This window comes from Asterias amurensis, chromosome 8, assembly GCF_032118995.1.
Source record: "Asterias amurensis chromosome 8, ASM3211899v1".
In the NCBI taxonomy this organism is placed as follows: domain Eukaryota; kingdom Metazoa; phylum Echinodermata; class Asteroidea; order Forcipulatida; family Asteriidae; genus Asterias; species Asterias amurensis.
The window spans coordinates 8,951,113-8,977,455 of record NC_092655.1 but is presented as its reverse complement, the minus strand read 5'-3'; the positions used below and the strand labels follow the sequence as shown (position 1 = coordinate 8,977,455).

The 26,343-nt window shown below is 42.9% G+C and overlaps 1 protein-coding gene and 1 pseudogene across 1 annotated transcript in view; one reads left to right on the top strand and one right to left on the bottom strand.

Moving 5' to 3' along the window:
- Positions 1-26,343, top strand: part of LOC139940815 (meiotic recombination protein REC8 homolog) — a 418,728-nt gene that overhangs the window by 362,846 nt on the left and 29,539 nt on the right. Inside the window, exon 16 of the mRNA XM_071937199.1 lies at positions 25,179-25,285. Coding sequence (XP_071793300.1) covers positions 25,179-25,285 — 107 coding nt within the window. The remainder of the gene's footprint in view (positions 1-25,178; positions 25,286-26,343) is intronic.
- On the bottom strand, positions 5,315-7,225 carry LOC139940786 (uncharacterized; annotated as a pseudogene).

Below are 26,343 nucleotides of genomic sequence, written 5' to 3'. Positions count from 1 at the left end.
TGTACTTTAATCTCAAAAAATGTTCAACAAAGTCCAATAGTGTCCATGAAAAAATCTCTAGAGTCCATGAATCATGTACAAATGTTAATGCTTAAACAACTTTGATAATTTTAAAAACCAAAACAGTAAATAGAATTTTTAGCAAACAAGACAACTGGAATAACAACTTCTAAAAATTCTGCATGGTTTTTATGCAGAGAGAGCATAAACTTTCCAACTCTCAATTTTTTAGCCTGCAATGTCTTTCAATGCAGCTATTTGCTTTTTTTTTTTTTTTTTTTTTTTGGAAACGTTTTTTTTTTTTTTTATAAATCGAGGTGGTTAGGCGGCCTCACTAAACGTCCTGATCGGGTCGTCATCACCGCTGGTGGTGGAGTACTCGGTGGTGGGGACAACAACGGAGATTGTTTCTCTGGAGAAGTGGATGGAGGAAACTGCTGCATTGGAGTAGGAAGTACTGTCTGCGTTGTTACATCAGAGGGTGGAGACAGTAGTGCATCTGGGTCGGGTGGTTGAGGGGTGTGGTCTGGTGTGGTGACGAGAGCTGATCAATTGCGACGAACTGTGCCAAGATTGGTTTCAACAATGTAAGACCGTGGCTGGGATGATTTAGCGAGGATGGTCCCTTGGCGGTTCTGGTCTCGGATCCAAACTGAGTCACCAGGGTGTAGTGTTGGTAGAGTCGTAGCACGGTGACGAAGATTGAAGTTGTGCTGTTGCTTTGTGCGATACGCTTTTTCTTTCGGTCTGATTGTCTGGTCCTGTTGAGCTTTCGGATGTAGATTTGATGGAAGGATAGGCAGGGTTGTCTTTAGTTTCTTGCCCATCAATAGTTCGCTTGGGGACAGGCCATTTTGAAGTGGGGATGAGCGATACATCAGAAGGGCGAGGTAAGGGTCTGTGTTCTTCTTAAGCAGCCCTTTGATCGTGCGAACTGCTCTCTCGGCTTCCCCATTTGCCTGTGGGTACCGTGGGGAACTAGTAGTGTGGATGAATCCATACGTCTTTGCAAACTGGAGGAATGAGGCTGAACTGAATTGTGGCCCATTGTCGGACATAATCACTCCTGGGATTCCGTGTACTGCAAAGATTTCCTTCAAGGCTTGGATCACAGCAGCTGAGGTTTGAACAGATGGGAGAGACTTGATTTCTATCCAGCGTGAATAGTAGTCAATGACGATGAGGTAGATTTTCCCTCGATACTCAAACAAATCTGCTCCCAGTCTTTCCCAAGGGCGTGACGGGAATGATGCTGGCATGAGAGGTTCACGCTGTTCTGGTCGATGCTTTGCACAGGTCACACATTTGGAGATCATGTCTTCAATACTCTTGGAGAGACCAGGCCACCAAACAGATGTTCGTGCTCGGGCTCGGCATTTAGTGATACCAAGATGGCCTTGATGGATATGATCAAGTATATCCAATCTCATGGATCGTGGGATAACAATGCGATCATCATACAGAAGAAGATCATCCAGGATAGAGAGATGACTTCGGTTTTCCCAGTACTGGCGCAGTAGTGGAGTGTGTGGCATGTATACGGGCCAACCGCCAATGCAGAACTCCTTTATTTGTGTGCATTCCTCATCTGATTTCTGTGCTGCAACAATTTCGAGTAGACGTTGCAAAGTTGCTGGTAGTGAAGTCAACACGTAATTAGTGAAATTCTCTATTTCCGATATCAGAGCTGTGTCGGTTTCATCTGGTGTACCAACAGGAGCACGGGATAGTGCATCAGCAGTAGTCTGGAGCTTGCCGGGAACATACTGAACAGTCGGACTAAATCTCATCAATCTAAGACGGAACCGAAGGATACGTGGGGGCATCTTGGAAAGTTCCTTTGTCTGAAGGAGAGACACAAGTGGTTTGTGGTCTGTCTCAAGAGTGAAGTGGAGACCGAGGACATAGTCAGAGAACTTCTCACAACCCCAGGTTGCAGCTAATGCTTCCTTCTCGATGACTGCATATCGCTTTTCTGTGTCGGATAGAGAACGCGATGCGTAGCATATTGGGTGACGTTTCCCATTGTCTTGAGTCTGAAGCAGAACGGCGCCAATTCCAGATGAAGAAGCATCCGTGGCTACAAAGGTTGGACGAGATGGTTCATAGTGAGCCAGGACTGCAGATGAGAGAAGTAGATCCTTCACTCGTCGAAAGGAACTCTGCTGGGCTTCCCCCCAATACCAGATTGTGTCTTTCCTGAGCAACTGGCGTAATGGCTCGTTAATCTCTGCCAAACCAGGGACAAATTTGCCGAGTTGGTTGACCATTCCCATGAATCTCTGAAGCTCAGTGATGTTGGAGGGGACAGGATATTCTGCGATGGCTGTAGTTTTGCCTTTATCTGCTTGAATCCCTGCGGTGTCTATCACGTGGCCCAAGAACTTGATGGAGTGTTTGGAAAACTCACATTTTTCGTTGAGGGTGAGACCTGCGTGATGTAGTCGTTGCAGGACTGCCCGCACACGTGCATCATGTTCGATTTGTGTGGCACCATGAATGAGAATGTCGTCCATATGGCAGATGACACCGTTGAGATCAACAAGAATTTGAGACATGGCTCTTTGGAAAATCTCAGGTGCAGAACTGATGCCAAAAGGTAGCCGGTTGAAGCAGTATCGGCCTGAAGGAGCGATGAATGTAGTCAAGAGTTTGGATTCTGCATCAAGTGGTATCTGCCAAAATCCGCTCTTTGCATCAAGCTTAGAAAATATTGTACTTCTTCCAAGCTTCGCTAGGCTCTCATCAACTGATGACATCGGATGAATTTCTCGTAAGACGCTCTTGTTGAGATTTGTGAGGTCGACGCATATGCGATTTTTACCGTTTGCTTTTGGAACGACCACCAGGCCGGAACACCATGTAGTTGGCGATGTCACTGGAGAAATAACCCCTTGTTTGAGCATGGATTGGATTTCCTTTTCCACTTGTGGTAGTAGTGGGTGGGGCACTTTTCTTGGTGTGTACAAACATACTGGCTTGGTGTCGGGGCATAGTGTGATATGGTATGGCGTCTGAAGTTTTCCAAGGCCAGTGAACAACCCAGGGAATTCTGCTCTGAAGTCCGGCGTCGAAATCTGCTTTACTTCATTCACTCTCTTGATGAGGCCAAGATTGACACATGCTCGTTTACTGAGGAGTGAACATCTCTGATTTTGAATGACGTAGAGGCGCTCAGTGATTTTCCTTTCAGAGTATTGCAGTGTAGCAGTCAGCATCCCTGTCACTGGTAAAGGCGTGCCTCCCGGACCACGAAGTAACTGAGTGGTGTCCTGGAGTTGCACATTGGCAAGCCATGGTTCTGTATCGCTGATGACGGAGACAGTTGCACCGGTGTCAATTTTAAAGCAGGTGCGATTTCCATCAACTGTAATGAAAGCACTCCAGTAGTCGCTGTTACTTGTGACTTCACCAAGGAATGGTAAATCATCGTCGAAAGAATCTTGGACTTCATGTACCTTTGTGGTGTTGCGTTTTGATGCATTTCCACTTAAGCATACTGACTTGAAATGTCCTGGTTTTGAGCAGGTGTCACATACAGCATCCTTCGCTGGGCAGTCACGACGGGGATGGCTTGTTCTTCCACACCATCTACAGCTACGCGGCTTTGAATCATGTTCGTGGGTGTACTGTTTGGTGCGAGGCTGTCCCTTAGGTTTCGCAACATGATCAACGCTAGAAGATGTGGCCATGTCACCACGTACTATGTCACGACTATCCTTTCTAGCTTCTGACTGGCGGCATATCTGGACTGCTTTGGCCAGATTGAGGTCGGCTTTCATTTGAAGAGAGTCAGACAGTTTATCATCTAGAACTCCCACAACGATTCTATCTCTGATGAGGCTTTCCTTAAGATCACCATATTGACAATTGTCAGCCAGTCTAAACAGATCTTGGATAAATATGTCGATTGATTCATTTGGCAGCTGTTTACGTCGATTAAAACGAGCCCTTTCGACGATTACGTTGCGTCTGCTTTCATAATGTGTATCGAGAGCTGCCTTAACTTCAACATATGTGGCCGTTTCCTCTTTAATACCGAGTGCAACAATGATATCGTCGGCACATTCCCCCATAGAATACAACAGAGTGCTCACCTGTTCCCGGTCGCCTTTGATGTTGAGGCCGGAGGCGATTCTGTAGGGCTCGAATCTATTGACCCATTTTTGCCAAAGTTCACTCTGGTGTGGTCCGTTTCCACCTTCAAACTTGTCTGGCAAGGGTAAATGGGTTCGTGGGGCATTTTCCATGTCAGATGTGGGTCTTGATAACCGCTGCCACCATGTAATATTCGGGAATAACTGGAGAGTATTCGAGACAAGATGTCTGCCTTCATGAGCATGTTTACATGTGCTTTAATATGAACACTTGAGGGCACTATAACAATAGTGCGGAGGCATTATCCTACACATGAGTGACTTAAGTGAGTTACACATCTGTAGCAGACGCATGTATTTTTGTTTCTCATAACGCCTTAATTATTTTTATTTAACACACGAAATTAACCCCCTGTACAAAAATGGTATATAAACCATACCATTTACCCCGCTGCGCAGCATCAATGAGTCACTCTGGAATGTAATGGAAGTCCGAGGTCGCCATCCATCCACTTCCAACCTAAAGAGGTGGCTCTGTGTGCAGCCTACAGCTTCCCCCCTTAGACTAACAGGTGGCCCATATCAAAACCAGACTGTAACCACAGAGGTGGCTCTGTGTGCAGCCTATGGCTTCTCCCCCTTCGACCAACAGGTGGTCCATATCAAAACCAGACAACCACACTGTAAGGAGATATCGCTCGTGACCAGCCAATCGGACGACTCATAAGAGGGAGTTCGGTTCAGGGTTTTGTAAGACTTGCAACCCGACGTCTGAAACGACACAGTCGTGTTGAATTCCACAAGGTTGCCATGCCACTGGACCTTCTAATTTCAATCCAAGATGGCGCGGGTTACGCTTTTAATAGTATAGATTAAAGGAGGGCAGTTTCTATTTCCCTACATTGCTAAGGCAAGTTCCTGTAATTCAGGTTTGGTGTTACCGTGAGCAAGTTCATGTTCACATTGCCAAGCGAAACCAAAGTTGTGGCGGGAAAATATCTACATGATGACAACCCGACTCTAAATCAAAACTAAGATAATTCTGATTGGAATCCAGAACTTGTGATACGTGCCTGAGCTCCTCGTACTTGGACCTTGTTTTGAATATGAATTGGTTTGGGTGGTGGAGATCAAGGACCAGTGTAAGTTTCTTTCATTTTGCATTAGGGGGTTATGAAATAACAGCTTTAACAAATTCAGGATGACCAAGGCTTTCTCTATTGTTTTCTTGCATAAAATGGGGGAGGATTTACAACAAATGGGATCTTACAGCCTGAGGCAATCACGCCAATGACAAATTCACTGACTTTAAGAACATTTTTCCAGGGTGTGAGTTTACCTTTAACTCCTGTGGGTGCCTAGGTCGCCCTGGCTGTGTTTCCACTCTCTAGATGTTCCTGGTATCTGTTGGTCTTGGCCCTACTTGTTCTCGGTGTTGGCGTTAGAGAGCTTGAATTGGAGGGGCAAGCTGATATGATGTTGCCATGAAGGCCACATTGGAGGCAGGTTCAGTTGTCGAGGGTGCTACGGTATTGGAAAAAACAATTGACGTCGGGCAGGAAAAGCGGCAGGAAACGCAGCAACAATCGGTGCATATCTTTGGATTTTAGATTTCTATTTTGGGTGCTGCTGGTCTCTTGGCTGCGTCTTTCTCCGCCTTTCTGGTGCGCTTTTCATTGCTGGAATTTTATGCCAAATCAGACACAATATACTCCTTCACCACACCCCCACCCTTATAGCTCCAATCTATCCGCCATGCGAATCAGCTTCTGCCAATCTTTGACGGGTTTTTCAATGTCACTTATAGGCTGGCTTTGGTGCGATCATGTGTCTATAGAGTCAATACTCTGTGTGGCCTGCTCGACGAGGGAGAGGATCTTCTCGCAATGGTTGTCCTGTTACTTGATGCCCTCTCTCGTAAAGGTGGGAACATCTGACGCCAGGCGCTGTGTCTTACAAGCACTTTCGACTCTAACATCCAGTGAGTTGGTGAGCGCTTGGATGGCATGCAAGATTTTTTGATTGCCTTATAGATGGGCTGTTGGTTTCCGTCTACGAACATATAAAATTACCTCAATTAAAGACACTGGACACTATTGTTAATTGTCAAAGACCAGCCTTCTCACTTGGTGAACTCAACATATGCACAAAATAATACCCGGTGTCCACTGCCTTTAAGGTGTGGCCGCTTTAAGATGTGTATGTGGTTAGAAATTAACGTGTGGATAGGTTGACTACTGTTGAACCAAGAGTGAGCTAAATGAGAACTTGGGTATTAAATAACTCAAAATAAATTATTGCACAAGTATGAATAAATTAATGCAACATTAATTGTGCACTTAATGACTGATTTCAAGTTTATTTTCCATATCACAACTAGGCAATCTGTGTTAATAAATGAGCTAGCTACAAATGGAAGTATAGAACTGTTAAAGGCCAAAGGTGTAGACTAATCACTTGGCTGTGCCTACAGAGTGACTCTAGGTTACAACTGTACCTTGGTGGTGCACCCTACATTTGTTGAAGTTTCATATCTACAAAAATCCTTTATGTTTCTCCACGTTCGGGTCTGCAATGGCACAGGACAAGAAGATTCGATGGCACTTTTTCCTGGAAGCTTCTTCAGCAAAAAGAATTTCTGCAAGCCCTCCGTTACGTCTTTCTTCTCCTCGGCAGTCAAGGGGCAACGCTTGACTTGTCAAGTTTTTGGAGCTGGAGCTGATGGGGTTGGTGGCCTTTCTACAACATAGAGGAAATTGAGGAAAATTAAGAAACATAATCAAATAGGGCCTAATCATAACCCCAAAAAGTACATTTCAGCAATGTAACATTGACTCACATGAGTTAATCAATAAGCAATTTAGCTTGAAATAGTGCGATAAAGCTACAGCTGCATAAAATGCCTAACAACAAGCAGCCCAATTGATGTTTATCAAGGTGCAGCCGTCTTGTTTCATCCTTCCGTTCAAAATGAGTAGCCGAGATGGGCTGGCAAGCAAATGCAGTGTGGCAGCTTATCGCATTATTGTCTATGGGGGTAAACAGAGATGACTTCAGTAGATGCAAGAGACATACAAGAGGTCTACTTCACGCTACTTATACCTGTAGAGCAAATACTACAATTGCATTGTTCCCTATGCCGGCAGGCAATTAGCTCCCTTTTGCGGACAAGATCCGTGGCAAACTGGAGGACGTTGCCTGCAAAATGGACTCATCGGCGCACATGGGAATGCGTACAACATCATTTCTTCTGCTCCTGTCAGAATACCTGGAGCAGGGGTGCGAGGATACCATGGTGCCAGCCGACATGATGATGGCTGCCCTCCATTGTTTAGACAACGGGCTGTGTTCTATCCACGACCAGTTCACAAAGGTCCTGTCAACAACGGCACGCCGCGCAAATGTGCTGGACGCGCTTTTTCTGCCAGCACCTGGGGCCCGTAAGCGCCTGGACGACCTCCCGCTCACCGGGGGGGACTTATTCGCCGGCCAGTTGCAGATGTCCATGGAGGCCGAGGCAAAACGCCGCAAAGCCACAGACAAGATCAATCTGAAGTAGCCTAAAGCCCAGGCTAAGGCCGCGGACTATAAGGCAAGGAAACTGGCATCCTTTGTCATCCCCCATCGTCGCCCACAAAAGGCTGTGGAGGCTGGCATGTGGCGCCCGATTCTAAACTTGAAACCCCTCAACAAGTTCATCCGTCCAAAGCGTTTCCGCATGGAGACGCTAAGAACTATACTGAGTTCTATAGTGACGCCCGCATGGGCGGTAAGTCTGCACCTTAAGGACGCATACCTACACGCCCCTGTCAGGCCGGAGCACTACAAATGGCTACATTTCCAGTACGACAATACCCTGTACGAATTTGTGGTGCTCCCGTTCGGACTTTCCACCTCACCTTGGGTGTTGACTCGGATTGTGAAAACGATTAGGGCGGCGCTGCGGAGGCGAGGCATTATGATCTTCCTATACCTCGACGATTGGAACTTGACCTCCGACCTCGGATTTATATCATCAACACCGAGAAATCCCACCCTATCCCCTCGCAGGTTTCCACCTATTTTGGTGCGTCCCTAGACCTGTACAAGGGATTAGCCCGCCCATCGGAGGAACGGCTGCTGAACCTTCGGAAGTGCGTGTCCATCTTCCTCCCGGCGGTGGTGGCCCTGGCTCTGGCCTGGCTCAGGCTGTTGGGTCTCATGGCCAGTACGGTGGATTTCTGCAGGCTGAGAATGAGACATATTCAACTTCACCTGCTCTCCTTTTACAGGCCAACCTGGCACCCAATCCACCACCCGGTGCCGACCATACCCTGGCTAGTCCCCCACCTTCACTGGTGAAATGAGTAGATATCTTCACAGATACACGTACACGTTGATTCATCAGAGTAACTCATGACTTGGTTAACCAGGGTTGTGTGAATAGCGCCCTCTAGTGTTGATATATTACATCCCCCTTTCAAAAAAGAAAATTGTTTTGAAAACACCAGAAATGTTAGCACAATAAATGTTGGTTTGTATTTAAAAAAAAAAAAATCTTTGTAAAACCAGAGCTTTACATACATGTGCATGGAGTAACAACAACAAATGTGTTTGGAACAATCAAAAGCATTTAACAGTTTTTTTGACAGAAAATAGCCACAAGGGATAAGTTTTACAACAAGAATCAGCAATAAAAAAAACAATCACTAGTCTCACTGGACTATACCGAATTGGTAGGTTAGAAATGTTCATCTCACTGGTTGGTTTCCTTAATGAATGTTTATAAATCAAGTCTGTCCGGTGGCTTGACGTGTCTTCCAGATCGTGTGAAACCGTTAGTCGAGCGAGTGATAGGCGGAGGGGTGACCTTGGGTTTGACACCTTCAAAAGTGGCGCGTTTCCTTACTGGTTCAATATCACGAAGGTGACGGCGGTTACGACGTAGCTCAGGACCGTTTGGTGTGACGACCAAATAAGAACGCGGTTCCTCACAGCGTTGTTTGACTTTCGCTGGTGTCCAGAGACCGGTACGAGTATTCTGTACACTGACAAGTTGGCCTGGTTGGAGTTGCTGTAGGTCATGTGCAGACCGATCGTAATAAGTTTTCCGTTATCTTGACTCTTAGTGAGGCGGTTGTAGATCTGATCCTTGTGTGGCAATGTATTCTTAATGACGATGGGAAGATTGCTTTTCACTATGCGGTTACAAAGTATTTCTGATGGGCTGGGGAGTTTGCTATCAATCGGAGTAGTACGAAGACATAAGAGTGCCATGTTGATGTTTTGTCCACTAGATTTAGCTTTAGTCATATTGGGCTTAATGGTTTGTATGGCTCTCTCAACAAAACCGTTCGACTTGGGGAAGTGAGGTGAAGAGGTCACATGTTTAAAACCCCAATCAGTAGCGAATGATTTGTATGCCTCTGAACTGAAATGTGGGCCATTGTCACAATAATGACTTTCTCGGGAATGCCTTGCTTGGAAAAGACTTGCTGTGTAGCATCAATAACTGCGCGACTGGAGCAGCTTGTGGGCATTTTGCGAACATAAGGGAATTTCGAATAATAGTCCGCAATGACGAGATAGTCCTGTCCACTTCAGCCAACAGTTTCTTTTGCAAATCTGCAAGCTTAGTACTGGCAATAAACTGTTCAATGATTCTATCAGCGAATGCTTTATCATCGCGAAAGTGTATAACTGTAGCTTCAATCGTGACATGAAATCATCAATTCTCTCTTGATTATTCTTACGAAACTTGTGTAAGTAGAGGCGAGCGACACAGAAATTTGTGCGTGGAGTTCGCTGTGCAACAAAGCGATCCCAGACTACATTTGCATTCTAAGCATCAGCATCAGGTATGCTCGAGGAATTGTATTTGCGAAGTCCTGTTGAACCCATGAACAGAAGGATATGGTCCACCTGTTTTTCTGCTTTGACATTCTTCACAGAAAAGTATAGTTCACATTGCTGACAAAAACTCTAAATAGCACTTGGCAAATCCGGGTCATCTCAAGACATACGGGGTGTGATTGAGTCAGTCATGTTGTACACAGAGTTTAGCACTGAATAAATATGGCAACAAAGTAAACACTGCAGTTTTGTGCAACGATGTACATGCCTTAACGTTAATCAACAATACAGTACAGAACGAAGCAACTACGTGTTTATTTGTCACTCACCAATACCTTGTCATGTCCACGAGTTGTTGGTATTAATCTGGCATTAATGACGGGTTTTTTTTTACGTGCTGCCGCCAAGATCGACGCTCTATCAGTGCAATGGGACGGCCTACTGGCCTATGCGTTCCCACCTATCTCACTCGTCTCTCCGGTATTGACCAAGATCGAGCAGGAGGACTGCCGGGTCCTCCTCATAGCCCCTTTCTGGCCCCGCCAACCGTGGTTTTCACGACTCGTTAGGCTGCTGGTCCACCGTCCAGTGATCTTACTGGGGCGAGCAGATCTCCTCTACCAACCCAGTTCGGGGATGATTAATTTGGCTGCGGGGGATCGCCACCTGACGTGCTGGGTGCTGTCACGCGATCCTTCTGCTCAGCAGGCCGTTCGCAACGAGCTGCAACAATCGCAGCCCAGTCACGCCGAGCCTCCACTAGGAAGGTATACAACAGCGGACTACGCCATTTCTTTAAATGGTGTAGTCGGGAATCCCTCCATCCTCCCAATACGTCTGTAGGGGAGGTGGGAAATTTCTTGGTATATCTTCTGGACAGCAGCCTCTCGGCGAGCACGGTACGGAATTACCGGTCAGCCGTCGCCGCAATCCACCCCGGGTTCCTGGACGGTTCTTCCGTCAACGGGGCCATCAGCCAACTGATCAAGAGGATGTTCGTTACCCATCCCCAAGTATGCAAGCCTGCCCGTCCTGGGACCTATTTAGCGTTCTATCGACTTTGACAGAGCCTCCTTACAAACCGATAGACTGCTCAACACTGTTGCAGCTTTCCATCAAAGTGGCGTTCCTACATCAAGTCCTTTTCATCAGTGACGAAGGATAAACTGTGGTGCCCCGTTCGGGCACTCAATTGGTACATGAACCGTACGAGGTTACTTCGCACGGATCATCAGAAGCTTTGAATCACAACAATGCCGCCCTTTCGGCCAGCGCCACAGTGTACTATTTCTCGCTTGATCGGGACCGCCATCGGTTCTGTGCTGGCCGGCGACCAAGGATCCGATTCAGGCTCATGGCGTAAGGGGGGTAGCCGCTTCTTGGGCTTTCTTCAAAGGTGTACCTTTGGCGGACATTTCGCTTGACGAAAAAGAGGACGCCGACGTGGTGCGCATGGCACAGGGCGTCGTGGATATGGCTCATTAGGGCGCTATTGTGTGTGTAAAACTCTTAGTTAATTGCCTGCCGGCATATACATGTAGTCCAGGCATTTCATGCATAAAAATGGGTCAACCTCGATCAAATTGCAACAGGAAGTCTGTAAACTGTTTCATACCCAGAATTATGTCCTCTATAACATATCAAAACTTAAAACAAAAAAAAGCAATCCGATTGGGGAAAGTGTCATGGCGGCCATTTTTCAAAAACGCCGCCATAAACCTGATATACACGTGTTAAATAGTTTGAGAAATGTGCGAGTTGCGACCAAAAGTTTCATTATGACGGCGATTTGTACAGCAGTAATAGGCAACCGCAGTCAACAACCGCTACATTGCGGCCGTGATTTATCATGAAATAATTGATGCAGGGTTATGATATTTGGTTTTAACATTATTCTTGTTCAATTTTCAAACACTTTTTATGCTTTTTATCACTGTAAGTTCAGACAAAAAGTCAAATTAGAGAAAGCTTAAAGCTGCTGATTGATGCACTATTAATTTGCTGTACAAATGTTATTATCAGATCATTCCCCCAAGGAAAAACAAACCCAAAACAATTGCTTATATCAGGCAAAATTAAAGGTTACCATCGTTTTTTTATTATTCATAATTCCTGTATAAACAGCATTTTCGTATTTAATCTTTATTTATTAAAATATCAACAGGCAATTACAATATTTTTCATTTAATTGTGAGAATTTTTATTGTGTAAATTCTGAGTCAATTAAACTTTAAATTTAAAGTTGCAAATTTAGAGAATAAAGAAACACCATGCACATAAATTTAAGTATTGTTAGGCAAACATTCTGACTGGCACCTAAATAAAGGTAACTAACACCACCAACATAATATGACTGGATAGCTCACTTGGTAAAGTACAGGTACGAGGGTTTACGTCCCACTCCAGTCATTTTTGCTTTGTTCAAGCCCAAATTATTAAAACTTTACCAAGTCATTTTGTTTTTACTTGAATTAAATTTTTAGTACAAATTGCATGGATTCACAGGGGAATTTGAGCTTAATCTTTCTCTTTTCAATAGTTTTGGGTAGCACTTCTAGCAGTATAGGACTTTGTGGTGCTGAGGGGGATCTAAAGATGTACTTTGATTTGAAAACATTAAAATTTAACTTTGAAAAAAAAACAAAAAAAACAAAAAAACAAGGATGCATTAGCTTTGTGGTATGTCTCTTCCTTGCTGAATAAAGAAGAAAAACAGCCCAGAGAAGTTGTCTCACATAACAATGATCTGTTGAATGAAACAAAATATTAATATAAAAACAATTCTTTAGAAAATAAAAGACTTTGTTTAAAATGAAAGGGTAGTGGTAATTAATTAAAAGGTAACCACAGAAAATTAACTTAAACTTATTGTAAACTAAAAATAGAATTTGGAGGAGGATTAAGGGGCAGGAAAATGCTTTACAAATTATTCAAAATGCAAGTTGGATAAAATAAAATTTTGCAGCCATTGGATAGTTGTTGGAATACTTACCCAAAATACAGATTTTAAAGAGTTTGTTCCGTTGGTTTATGCATGGAGGAAGGAAAAGAAGGAGCTCGAACGAATGGACTTCAAAAGTCGAACCCGTGGTACCGTGGTCATTTAACGACACCTCGTAATCACCCACATACCTTACACAAACAATGGACGACCTGGCGTGTGTGAATTTGCGTGTGTGCACTTGGTTCTTCGCCAAACTATGGCGTTGTATGTCGTATGGATATAATAGAGGAAAAACTACTTTTTTGAGACGTGATAACATTTTTGGACGCTACTGTACACCTTAACGATTAACACAATTGAATACCAACCACCCTCGTGTGCCTATACCCAAATTTTGATCCACCGCTAGTGACCGGAAAGTCACAAAAAATGTAAAAATATGCCATGACGTTTCAGTGAAACACCACAAACGGTAAATGAAAACGTGTATATTCACAATTCTTGTCTCCAATGATTCACGGCCGTCCAGCTGGAGGTCTCCTATCTTTTTCCACTGGTCAGACAGGGGCATTGTCAGGGTATTCTTTTGTTACTCTGCAGTTTTGCGGGTCGTTCGAACTCCTTCTCTTCCTTCCTCCATGGTTTATGTGACCACCTGTGGTCAAAAGAAAACAGTTGTGAAATTAATAGGATACTTGAATTGTCAAGAAAACTGGGTGATAAACACACTTGTTCATGTAGTGAAGCCCAAGTCCTTCATTGTGATAACATTCCCTTTAAAATGGCCGAATGGGTTACAGAACTGGTTACACCAAGTGTCTAGATGCTCAGACATTGTTCTTGAAACAAGATGAATCCCTAATCATTGAATAGTTAGGGGTTTCGGCCTAACAGCCGAAACGCTTATTGTAATCGTAGAGATTTTAAATTTTTTTATTATTATTATTCTTATTATATGTCCCATCGTTACACATTACATTCCAAATTGTAGCTTATAAACTTAACTTATTTTTTCCAATACTTGACGTTACCATTGCGGTATTCTTACCTGTTTTATAGATGTTTTAAAATTTGTTGCAAGCGGACGACTCGTCATTTTCGGTGTCGAGTTGCCATACTATTCCTTAAGTACACGTTAAATAGCCTGTGATGCGGCACGGAATTCACGTAAATTCCGAACAAATCGACAAATTAATGAAAACCCAAACACTGAAATCAGTCTATAGCTGCACCATTTACCAATAAATAGTGTTTGTTTCATGTTTACCCCCCCCCCCCCCCCCCCCTGCGTTGACGATATTTAAGTTTTTCTGGTCGTCTCTCGGTTACAGGTCGAGTTATCTATTCCCACATCCCGTGTTGATTTTCGGCCTGAGGAAAATTTTTAAACACAAGAGGGCGCTATAAAAGTTTATTATGAACATTTTCACCGTTCTCACCGCACAATCTATTTTATTTTGAAAATGTGATCCAATTTGGACCTTTACTTCTGGTTCAAACAGGAAGCTCGAAAAAACAAAAACCAACAATATAAAATTATTTCCTGATCCACGTGTCATAAAGTCATATTCTTTGTGCCACAAGGCTTATAACACATTTGGCTTTTTAATCAAAAGTATAAACACATTGTGACATTTCCTTCCAGTTCAAACAGGAAGTTGAATTTTATAAAAACAAATTTAAACAAAAACTCTCCATGATAGAGGCATCGTTACCTTGTATCATGTATAGCGCCTACCTGTTTGTGACCCCTTCAATTTGTATTCAATGGCTTCCCAAATGTCTAACCGCACATCTTAAAAATCTAGGATTAGGTTGTCTATCAGTGTGTTTATATTATTAATAAAGCAGTTACAACGAGTAAGCACTAAAATCTTAAACTTGTCATTTTCCGATGCCGACTTTGCCATACTATTCCTTAAGTACACGTTAAATAGCCTGTGACGCGACACGGAATTCACGTAAATTCCGAACAAATTGACTGATTAATGAAAACCCAAACACGGAAATCAGTCTATAGCTGCACCATTTCCCAACAAATAGTGTTTGTTTTATGTTCCCCCCCCCCCCCCCTTGTGTTGACGATATTTAAGTTTTTCTGGTCGTCTGACTCTCGGTTACATGGCGAGTTATCCATTCCAGCTTCCCGATGTGTAAACTAGCGGGATGCCGCGCTATGCGCTATAGTGGTTCTTTCCCAGTCTCGTTTATACCCCGTATATCTCGTATATCTCCTGATCCACGTGTCATCAAGTCATATTCTTTGTGCCACAAGGCATAACACATTTGGCATTTTATTCAAAAGTATAAACACACTGTGACAAATTTATATAAACCACAAGGGAAACTGGGTAAATTTTGAAATGATTTTTGGGGTTGAACAAAGAATTAACTAGAGTGGTATTCGAACCAACGACCTCCGGATTAACGTGCCGGCGCTCTACCAACTGAGCTATCTAGCCCTATATTAGCGGTGTCCCTATTTTTTCAATATCTTTGTTCGGGGGTGCCAGTCACAAGCCAAACAGCCGTTAACTGCCGTGTAGCCAGGGATCACACCCAAATTACGATACAACCTGGGAAGCGGCAGCCAGGGGATCACCTTAAGGGGATGCGACTTTTTGGTTCAGATACCAATATAAACCACAAGGGAAACTGAGTGGGTAAATTTTGAAATGATTTTTGGGGTTGAACAAAGAATTGACTAGAGTGGGATTCGACACCGCCAACATAGGGCTAGATAGCTCAGTTGGTAGAGCACCGGCACGTTAATCCGGAGGTCGTTGGTTCAAATCCCACTCTAGTCAATTCTTTGTTCAACCCCAAAAATCTAATAAAACACATAAGAATTGGTGGACTTTTTCGAGTGATATATTATTGTCGGGATTCCGACAAAAACTTTATTTCACTGCTACTAATAATTGGTGGACTTTTTCGAGCAATGGCACAAATGAAAGCTTGTAACTTTCTTGACCCCCATCAAAATACCTATTGAATTTTAAATCATAATTTGGGGGTCAAATCGGCCAAAAATCTGACATAGTATCTTTAATTATAATTTTTTATAAATAGGACTGGTTTTTAACACTTTTGTGTTCTTCCTATCAGTCTGAAAGCTAATTGATATATGACAAGGTTTATCGATCATGCCAGTTCAAGAAATTTTTCTGAAATGCGGTCAAAGTCACGGAAAAAGTAAATTATAGATAAACCCTATTTTCATGTTAGTTGTGTAAAAATAAAAAATGTGTGTTTTGCATGTTTAGAAATGAACACGTTCTTTATTATTAAGTTTTTCCTGGATTGAGTCCAAATTTCACATGGTTTTTATCTTTATGATAAACTAAATGAAACAAAGATAAATGCTGTACTATCAATAATAAAATCACAATCTTTATTATAATTTGATTTTACCAAAACCTTTTTTCAGTGGGCCACCCCGCAATGCCCACGTAAGATACATCTGTAGCTGTGCTAATGTATGGATGTTTACGTGTCACTACATTTTGTACACAGAAACGTGAAAAAATTACACTAAACATACCAATTTCATAATCTGTTGAACATCCTTCAACATACTACACCATATAAGTGACAATTATGTCTCACCTGGTTCGTGGGAAGTATCCAATGAAGTGGTAAAAACACTGACGCCTGTGATAACGACGATCATAACCCATGTGTTTGCACATGAGAAGTTGCGATAATCGTTTGTTTTCATCGCGACTTCAAAACGAGGCTAAGATGGCAGCCGAATTATAAACCCGTGTATTGTGCTAAACATACATTTTCACTGACAAGGAATCAAATGAAACACATTTTGTAACACATTTCGTTTCGTGGGAAGCATCTGGGACCTCATTGCTGGATCAAGACTGCCGGAACTCTTGGAGCTAATCTATGCAGACATAATGATAGGCAAGGCTATTGCACGAGCAGTGTGCGGATATCTCCTTGTTGATGCAGCACTGAATGCCTTGATTATGTCAGACGTACTTGGTGTGCCATTCCATCAACCATCTGCAGAGCCTTATGAGTTACGGAGGAGACCAATGAGGAAACAGTGTCATTAGATGATCAGTCTACGGCAGACGGAACTGGAAACACTGATGTTGATGAACTTGCTGCCCTCTACAAGAACCTGATGGAAGGTTCTATGTGCAGCAAAAAAATGATGTATACCGACAATTCAAATAAGGGTTACATCTTTTCAGAAGAAGTGACCGCCTTTGGACTGGTCTGTCCGTAGATCTCACCATCAAAAAGGTCCTGGTGAGGGAAGACCAGCGGTGGCCTGATAAGTTTGCATGCAACCAGCACAGTCAATGTCAGTGAAAACTGTTGGAACTACTATCCTGACCAACATGGATGGACAACTGCTGCTGACAAGAGAAATGATCAGGCCATCACCTTGGCTGCAACATTGGCAGTAAAGATTTATGGTGGAGCAGTACAGGTAGATCCCCAGCATTTTTGCAATTGCTGCAAAAGCTACAGAGGATCTGGAGTTTGTGTTCAAAATATGAGCTGTGCAGTTACCCACCAGCTCTGTTTGATTCCACACTGCTGCTCTGACAGCTGCAGAAGCCAGTGCCAGCAGATGCTATCTGGACACTCCCGACACACGATGCACCAGGAATCGCAGGTCAAGTCCAAGATATGTTGGATAGTGGGGCACTAGTCCAGGGCATTCCATGGGCACGTGGCTCAATATACAAAGGTATCTGCACATAATACACATATATAGAGTATGTCATAAAGAAGTATGGACAGGCAACAGTCGTGTTTGATAGCTATGATGGTACATCAACAGAAGACAGCACACACCAGAGACAAATGGGAGGTAATGCTGGAGCAACGGTGACGTTTGATGAAGATATACAGGTCACAATGAGGAAGGATCAATTCCTGGCAAACAAAACAAACAAGCAGCGCTTCATCAAATCCTCAGTACCAAACTACGGGCACAGGACTGCCAGACACATCATGCTGGAGGTGACCCTGATCTTCTCATAGTGCAGAAGGCAGTAGAGTCTGCTGCCACCAATGATAGTGTGCTGATTGGAGATGACACAGATCTGCTCATCCTACCCATCTACCACACCAACCTCAAGTCATGTGACCTCTTCTTCAAACCCGAGCCAAAGAGGAATGTGAAGAAACCGCGTGTCTGAAACATGATGTCAAGCAGCAGTTAGGCACTGATGCATCACAGATCTTCTTCATACACGCTCTTCTCGGATGTGATACCACTTCCCGCTTGTATGGCATTGGTAAGGGAGCTTCCCTCAACAAAATTAAAACCAGTGCGCACTTCCGTGAACAAGCCACTGTGTTTGACAGACAGGCAGCGTCCAAGGATGATATTGTACAAGCATGAGAGAAAGCACTGGCATGCCTGTACAATGGGAAACCTGGAGAGTCTCTCAACGTAGTGCGACACAAGCGGTTCTGCCAGAAGGTTGCCTCCAGCACTTCTCACCGCCGACATCAGCAGCAGCAAAACACCACAACCATGTCTACTACCAGGTCCAACAGTGGGAGGGCATTGTAGCTGATGAGCTCCGGCCAGGTGACTGGGTTTGGCGGGAGATCAGTGGAGGACTCGTGCCCGTGCAGACGGATTTGCCACCAGCTCCGAAAGAGCTCTTCAAGACTGCAGCAGTCTAAAGTGCACATACAAGAAGCGTGAAATAGAGTGCTCGGCTGCATGTGGCAACTGTAGAGGATCAGCCTGTACAAACTCAACCCAAGATGCATGTGACAGTGATGATGATGAATAGACTTTTTGATCAATGTTTTTTGTTGAACTATCGACTTAGGTAGTCTGAGGCTATGGTAAATAATTGCAGTATATGACTGCGTCATTCACATATATGCAGTTTGTTTTAAGAGGAACCGTAATTTAGATAGCTTTGGCCAATATGTTTGGTGTATTAAACTAATTGACACATCTCAGAATAATGCTTTTTGGTCAGGTTTAGTTTATTGATATAGGATTGGATTCCTGGCCCCCAGAAAATGTATGTCCAGCTGTTAAAATTAAAGCCTAAGTCGTTTAGAAGCGGATACAATTGGAAATATCTGTTTTTTGGTGGCCATTTGGGAAAATTGCCGCCATTTTTCTTTTTAGGCCAGGTTTAGCTTTACTAAATACGTTTCACTTGATTCCTTGTCAGTGAAAATGTATGTTTAGCACTTAAAATTAAAGCCCTAAGTAATTTAGAAGCGGATCTTTGTGAAAAATCTGTTTTTTAGCGGCCGCCATGACACTTTCCCCCACTTGGATTGTTTAATAGTTTTGATATGTTATAGAGGACAAAATTCTGATTATGAAACAGTGTACAGACTTTCTGTTGCAATTTGTCTGAGGTCATATCAAATAATGCCTGGACTAATAGGGAACAATGCAATTGTAGTATTCGCTCTACAGGTAAGTATTCGCTCGTAGACCAACCCACACTACTGAGGGGTGGGGATATGTAGGCAGTCAGAAAGGCACCGTAACATGACAAATTTAAACTGGCATCAACACTGTCCTCCAAAGCTGGTTCACACAATTCACCAGAATCACTGCTGTCCTCATCGCTGGTGAAGCCTTTCGCAATAAAACAAAGAGCAATTTCTACATTTAGCATTATGATTGCCTTTTCGCACACAATTGAATATGCTGGCCAATCTTTTGGGGTGGGTGTGTGGGTTGGGGGTGGGGGGTATGGGGTGAATGATGGTTATGGGGGAGGAGTGTTATAGAGTGATGATGGCCACTATATTAAGCTTTGGTTGCTCTTCGCGCACAAATGAAAATGGTGGCCATAAGGGGTGGGTGGGGGTGTACATTGATATGGGGGGGGGGCTAGTGTTAGGTCATGAAAATGGTGGCCATATGGGGTGGGTGGGGGTGCGGTGTACAGTGATAGGGGGTAGGGTTAGGTCATGACTGCCACAGGCTAAGCAATGCGGCCCCCAAAAGAGCTTTTTGATGAGTAAGGCGAGCAGAGATACCAACATACACGATTTGGGCGTAGCAAATACGATTTCGAGCCGTGACTACGACGCTACGATAATACTCAATAAAACACGCTAAACAAGCCGCCCAATATAATTTTATTAAATCGTACGATACATGCAAACAACGAATGAACTATTAAGTGGAAATAAATATTAAGAAAAATATCCAAATAATTGTAACAGAAAAGAAAAAAACACTTTTAATTTTAGAACGCAGTGTTGAATAATAGCGGCGAATTCACTCAAACAATATACGTGTCTCGACGTAATGATTGTTGCGTGCCCTCTGATCCCCCACTGGCTGGCCGGATGAGTATTTTTACGCTAGTGCATTGCTGCAAGATCGTACCCATTGATCTCTATTACACCATGGGGAATAGTGCACACGTTGGTGGTGTGTGAGCTAACGTGTCACAGTAACCTCATTCCTCATGTATCCACTATTATTGTGCCCAGCTGTCTGTACATGTACTTCATCGAAGCTTGGCACAAAAAGTAAGAAATAATGGCGACAAAAAAGGAGACCTTCTGAACAAAAATACCTTCAACTGAGTGGCCTATGAGATCTAAGCTAGACAGTTTCCATGTTTTCTTACTAGTAACTGTAGCGCCGATGTCCAGACAATGCCCAAAATACGGACACGTATTTTTTGCCCAAAATCCGGACAGGTTTTTTTTTTCTTTTTCTCTCTCCCAATAGCTTGTTGTTGCATTTCTGACCATTAAAACAAAAACATTTAAGTAAGGCCACCCTATGTTATGTTTTTTTTTTAAACAAAGTCAGAAGATGAGGGATTTTTTTTTTTTTCCCCAGATTTTTTTTTCACTGGCCATTATAAACATTTGTAGCTGTTCTGTTGGTGCATACAGAGGTAATTGTTATTTCACGACAATGCCTGAAAATGAGCTAATACGCATTGTAGAGAGTAATAGAAAGATCGGTTTAGAGAGCCCAGCCCAAGCCACGCTCGCCCTTAACTGTTGGGAGATGCTACTCTTTTTTAAAGTTCAATGTTGGCATCTCTGGGCGAGGGTCATGAGTAAAAAAAGCACAGTTTTTATTCATTTGGGAAGACATTAGTTCAAAACGGGTTTGTTTATACCTCGAATGACATGCAACTCCTCCAAAGATTTGCCATGTTGTGAAACCAAGTTGCCTATCTCCAAGCTCAGCAAAAGTCAAGACACTTTGGTAACCCTCTGGACAGTGTCTGGCAACTGGTAAGTACTTGTGAACCCGCAAATCATGACCCATAAAGTCTGCAAGTGTTTCAAGCTGATGTTCCTTCAAGGCAAGAGTTTGTGAAACAGTCGCTACATGTTTCTGAAGCTTTGTAGACCCGCATGCTATCAACATTGTCAAGGCCCGCCTCATTTGCATATGCTTGTAGACAGTCGCTTCCTCGTATATGACCTGTGCCTCCGTAACAACTTCGTGCGAATAAGAACATATTGTCTTGTGCCACTCCAGTTGCATTTCTATTTGCGACTAGAGCCTTCAACCACGCCATCACATCAGTACCAAGAAGCACAGGAACAGTTCTGCTCCTCTTACCAACTATTTCAATGACTTTGAACATTTTACAGAGGTGCCGTTCAAGATCAGTCATCACGCAATCACCATTCACAATGGCTGCACTACTGCGCTTGTGAAAATCTTCAAGTTTCATTTTGGATACTTCCCCCTGTCGTCTGCGGTTGAAGATAATGAGATGGCACAGTGTGACTTCATTCAATTTCTTCCAAGCTGGTGTAATTTCATGGCCCTTAGCAGAGTGTAGGAGCTGCACTTCCCTGTTGCCAGTTTCATGAAGGAACGATGAGATTTTCACCACACCTGCACTTGTGGGGAGATCAGCACGTTTGTTGCGCTTTCCTTGGTACAGTGTTCTGTGGGCATGGGTTGACACAAGTTCTGGCTACTTAATTTCACATAACTGCCTAAACTGTTCGGCCTATTCCGCTTTTTGCCTAAGATTAAACTCTAAAGCACTTGCTTGCAGTATGAGTGCACATCTCTTGATAAAATGTCCAATCTGAGTGCTAGAGATGGAACGTGATACATCTGTTTTCCTTCACTGAAGCCGGCGACATCATGAACAGCGATATCATTCAGATGGCGGGGATGCACGAATACTTCCATTGATGCATTCGGTTGGTGGGTGTTTTGTCTCAGTTGTATAACAAGACGACCAAGTTCTCTTAGTTTGTTCCGAATGTAGCCATGTTGTGTAACATCGTGGCCAAGCCTAAGGTATTCACGTTTGGCAACTTCAAGAATCAAAGAATCATTCTTGACAATCAGACCAACATTGTCTCTCCTCATAGAACTAAGAACCTTGTTCAACTGGAAAGATACACCAGCAGGGGGTGGTTTTAACAAATCATTCTTGTTAGCTACTCGCCCCCTAACACGACCTATCCTACTGCTACCATCAGTCTGTGCAGGGAGCGCAGGCTTAAGTGGGCACTGATGACGCCAAAGATCAAGACGCACGTAATAGCCATAACAATGTATGCATGGTCCATATGCGTGTGGAGATGCCTCAGGATTTGGTCTGTATACTATAATAAGACACCCTTTCCCTCTCTAAGGACTTTGCAATTGTGTCTGTGATTACCAATATTGCGGATGTATAACAGAAGTTTCTTGCGGGCACTAACGTCGGTCTCCGATGCTATCTCTACAACTTCCATCTCCTCTTTGTGACACGACTGAAGATGACGGGGTAACTTGGCCTGAGGCTCATCACAGTAAAAGCAATAGTGTTTTTTGTCCCATTTCCTTTGTCCACCGACATTATCAGTCTGCATGACTGTTACGGCACACTTCTCACTAGAATCATTTGTTTCACATCCTACAGCTTCATTGCTTTGGTGAAGCTCGGCAGTTTCTAAAATAGCTTGTGGGTCATCGTCATTCCAGGAACTGGTGTTGGGGTTGACAGACCTTGAAGTATCAGACTGAAAACCTGATGTTTGATGGGTCAGCTAGCAAGGAAAAGATAAATGACATAATTAACACCACTGAGATATGATTAGGATTATGGCACCAATTAAATATATACGGTTGAGTGGATCAGCATGCCCTTAAATTGATAGGCAAATAAGACATTACCACTAAGCTAGTCAGAACTTAAAGGAACACGTTGCCTTGGATTGGTCGAGTTGGTCTATGAAAAGCGTTTGAAACCGTTTGTTATGAAATGCATATGGTTAGAAAGATGTTTTAAAAGTAGAATATAATGATCCACACAAGTATCACTCAAAATTGCACGGTTTTCATTTTACGTCGCGAACGAACACGGTTGGCCATTTATGGGAGTCAAAGTTTTGACTCCCATACATGTACATGTAAATGGCCGACCGTGTTTGTCGACGAGGTAAAACGAAAACCACGCAATTTCGAGGCATATTTGTGTTGATCATTGTGTTGATCATTTTATAACAAACGGTTACGGGACGCTTTTCAAAGACCAACTTGACCGATCCAGGGCAACGTGATCCTTTAAAGCATCCTTTCAAACAGTATATCTCATGCGGGGGGGGTGGCACGGATTGGTTATTATGCAGCTTTTACTATAAAGCGAGTCGTTTGCCGTAAACAGCAAGTGGTTTTGCACTCTGTTACATTTAGAGAGGACATTTGTTTGCCTCAACATGAAACCTTGGAAAAACGTCTCAATTGTACAGAACCTAATATATAATATCATTGTCCAAGTACGTCGAAAGACAAAATGGCGAATATTTTCGTTCGTTACTAAATTTGGGGTAAAAAACACCTTTTTTACAGTTAACAACCCAATTTTTTCAACAGTTTGAAAGTGATTTTGATGCATATGACTCTTGTGCACATGTTTAATGGTTGAGTTACGTTCAAATGTTCTGTTAAAGTGCATTTAAAAATTGTTGTCTTGAGGGGTCGTGAGTTGTCGGTATTTAGTGCGACCGTGTCATAACACCCTCACCCAAAAGTTTACCAAAATATTAATAGTTGCTTCTAGTAGAGTATCGTCACCCGTTAAACGTTTGACCGGTTAGGGATGTTTTTTTTCTATTCTGAATCAGTAGCAAACCAATGTATTTACTCAGCTATGAATTTACTTGGGTATCAGTACACCCGGGTACGAATGACTTGGCTACGAATGAACTTGGGTTCGTATTGACTCGGGTACGAATTGACTTGGGTACGAATTGACTTGGGTACGAATTGACTTGGGTACGAATTGACTTGGGTACGAATTGACTTGGGTACGAATGAACTTGGGTTCGTATTGACTCGGGTACGAATTGACTTGGGTACGAATTGACTTGGGTTCGAATTAACTTGTGGAATTCCAACTGGGGTACGTATTATTAGGGGTTATTTCTTAATCACATGCATAAACATAAATTGGTAATGTCCTAAATCATTTAACTATGTGTTTGTTGAAAAGTTTAAGGAATCGTTAACTGGTCAAACGACTGTATATAGTGATGTACATGTAGTCAGTACAGTAAGGATTACATGGAAATTTATTTACACTCAGATCACTCACCATTTCTTGTATTCTCTCGAGAGCTGCCATGGGTTGAATGGTTGACTCTAGGGTCCTGGTGGATGCAATGCACTCAATGTTTATGATGCGTCCCCATGACAGCTGCAACCGGCCACGCTACCCGACTCAAATCGAATAAGCTAACCGTCATGCATAAATGAGTTCAGAATTAGAAATGGCCACCTCTACTACCTACAAGAAGGAAACTTAACATCAACAGAGGGCGATGTAACCATCCAAGAGTGCTAACCGGCAACAGAATGGTGTTAACTCACACATACTCCCCTCGTAAATTACGTAAACCGAGGATTAGTCCCAAAAGCTTAGATCAGTGGCATCCAAACTGGCTATAATGCTGCATTTATCACAATTTTTCAATGTGCGAGTGTGCTTGAGCTCTGTACATCCGTGTGTTGCACTGTTATGACTGAGACGTTCGTGTATGTATACGTCTTGGTGCAAGACGTTCTCGTTTTCCTTTCACACACAGTGCGGCCAACTCTCCGACAGCGCCTGCATCGCCCATAACAAGAAACGTCTTGCACTAAGACTAACCGGTTATAAACAGGGTCCAGCTGGTCATTATCAACTGTTTAAACACCCCCACGTGACGCGCTCTCCACCAATAGGAATAGCAAAACTGTCTGAGGTATTTATGAATACACAATTAAGCTTCAATTGTTACCAATAGTGTCCTACAGTGTCTGTAAGGTTTCAATTAAACATGATTTTTTTTTTTTTTACTTTCATTTTCAGACAAATTGCTGAGCTTACTGCAGAGGACATAGTACTAACATTTAAAGATCTTGTGCCAACTTCTACCTCTTGCTGTGTTGCAGCTCAAATGTTCAGTGTGTTGCTAGGTAAGGTATTATTTTCATAACGAGCCACAGCTGACAGTATTTCATTGTTTTCATGATTTCCAGTACTTTCATGATTCTCCCTCTGTTTTAGTGTTATATGGGTTCATTAGATTGAGATTCAAAAGGATAGAGGCAATGCCTACTTGATTTGTTTAAGAGCTCTTCGGTCATGTTCAGTAATGTTTTTAGAGTTGTATTATACGTTGTAAGTTGTCAATAGAGGGTGGTATATAAGATGAGTGCTCCTTTCTTTTTTAAGTCAAATGTTCAGTTGAAATGTTTATCGCCAGAAGTTAAATAAGAGAATCAATGTGTGGTGAAGAGGTTTTCAACTAGTGGTTTAACCCCAACGAGGCCTGGTTCTTGATAATTTTACCAGGCCTAAGCGGGTTTAAACCACTAGTTGAAAACCGATTCAACACACTTTGATTCCCATTCATAAATACCTTTTCGGTCAAAAACTTTAACACTTTTTTGGTCAAAAAGTAAAATAAATTAAATATTATAATTGTTCAATGATTTCTTTTAACACAACACCCATCAAGCTATGAAATGGTAAAGCCCTCTGCCGCCCTCGGGTAAACAACTCCTTATAAGGGAATTCTGTGCGCATCGTGCGTATCGCGTGATGTGGCACAACTGTTTCAGCCGTTGCTCTCGACCAATAGGAATGAAGAAACTGTCTTATAAGAACAGGTGCAAGCTCGCGTGTCACGCCCATGTGTCAACATTTTTTACTGGTCATAAACAAAGGTTTATACACACCCACGAGACGCGCTCTCCACCAATAGGAATAGCGAAACTGTAGTGAATACTGCAAGGTATTTATGAATTAAAATTAACTTGACTCAGGAATGTTTGATTTGTTGGTTTTTTAATTCATGACAATATTTAGTGTCCAATTTCACGTGACAAACTACCTAACCCTTTCATTATTTTTGCAGGAAGACATATTTTTGTTGAAAAACTTTGTGCATACATCTTGTAGCATATGAAATGATCTTTTTATGAGTCAAATTTGTATATATTATCTTTTTTTGCAAGATTTCTGGCTAAAA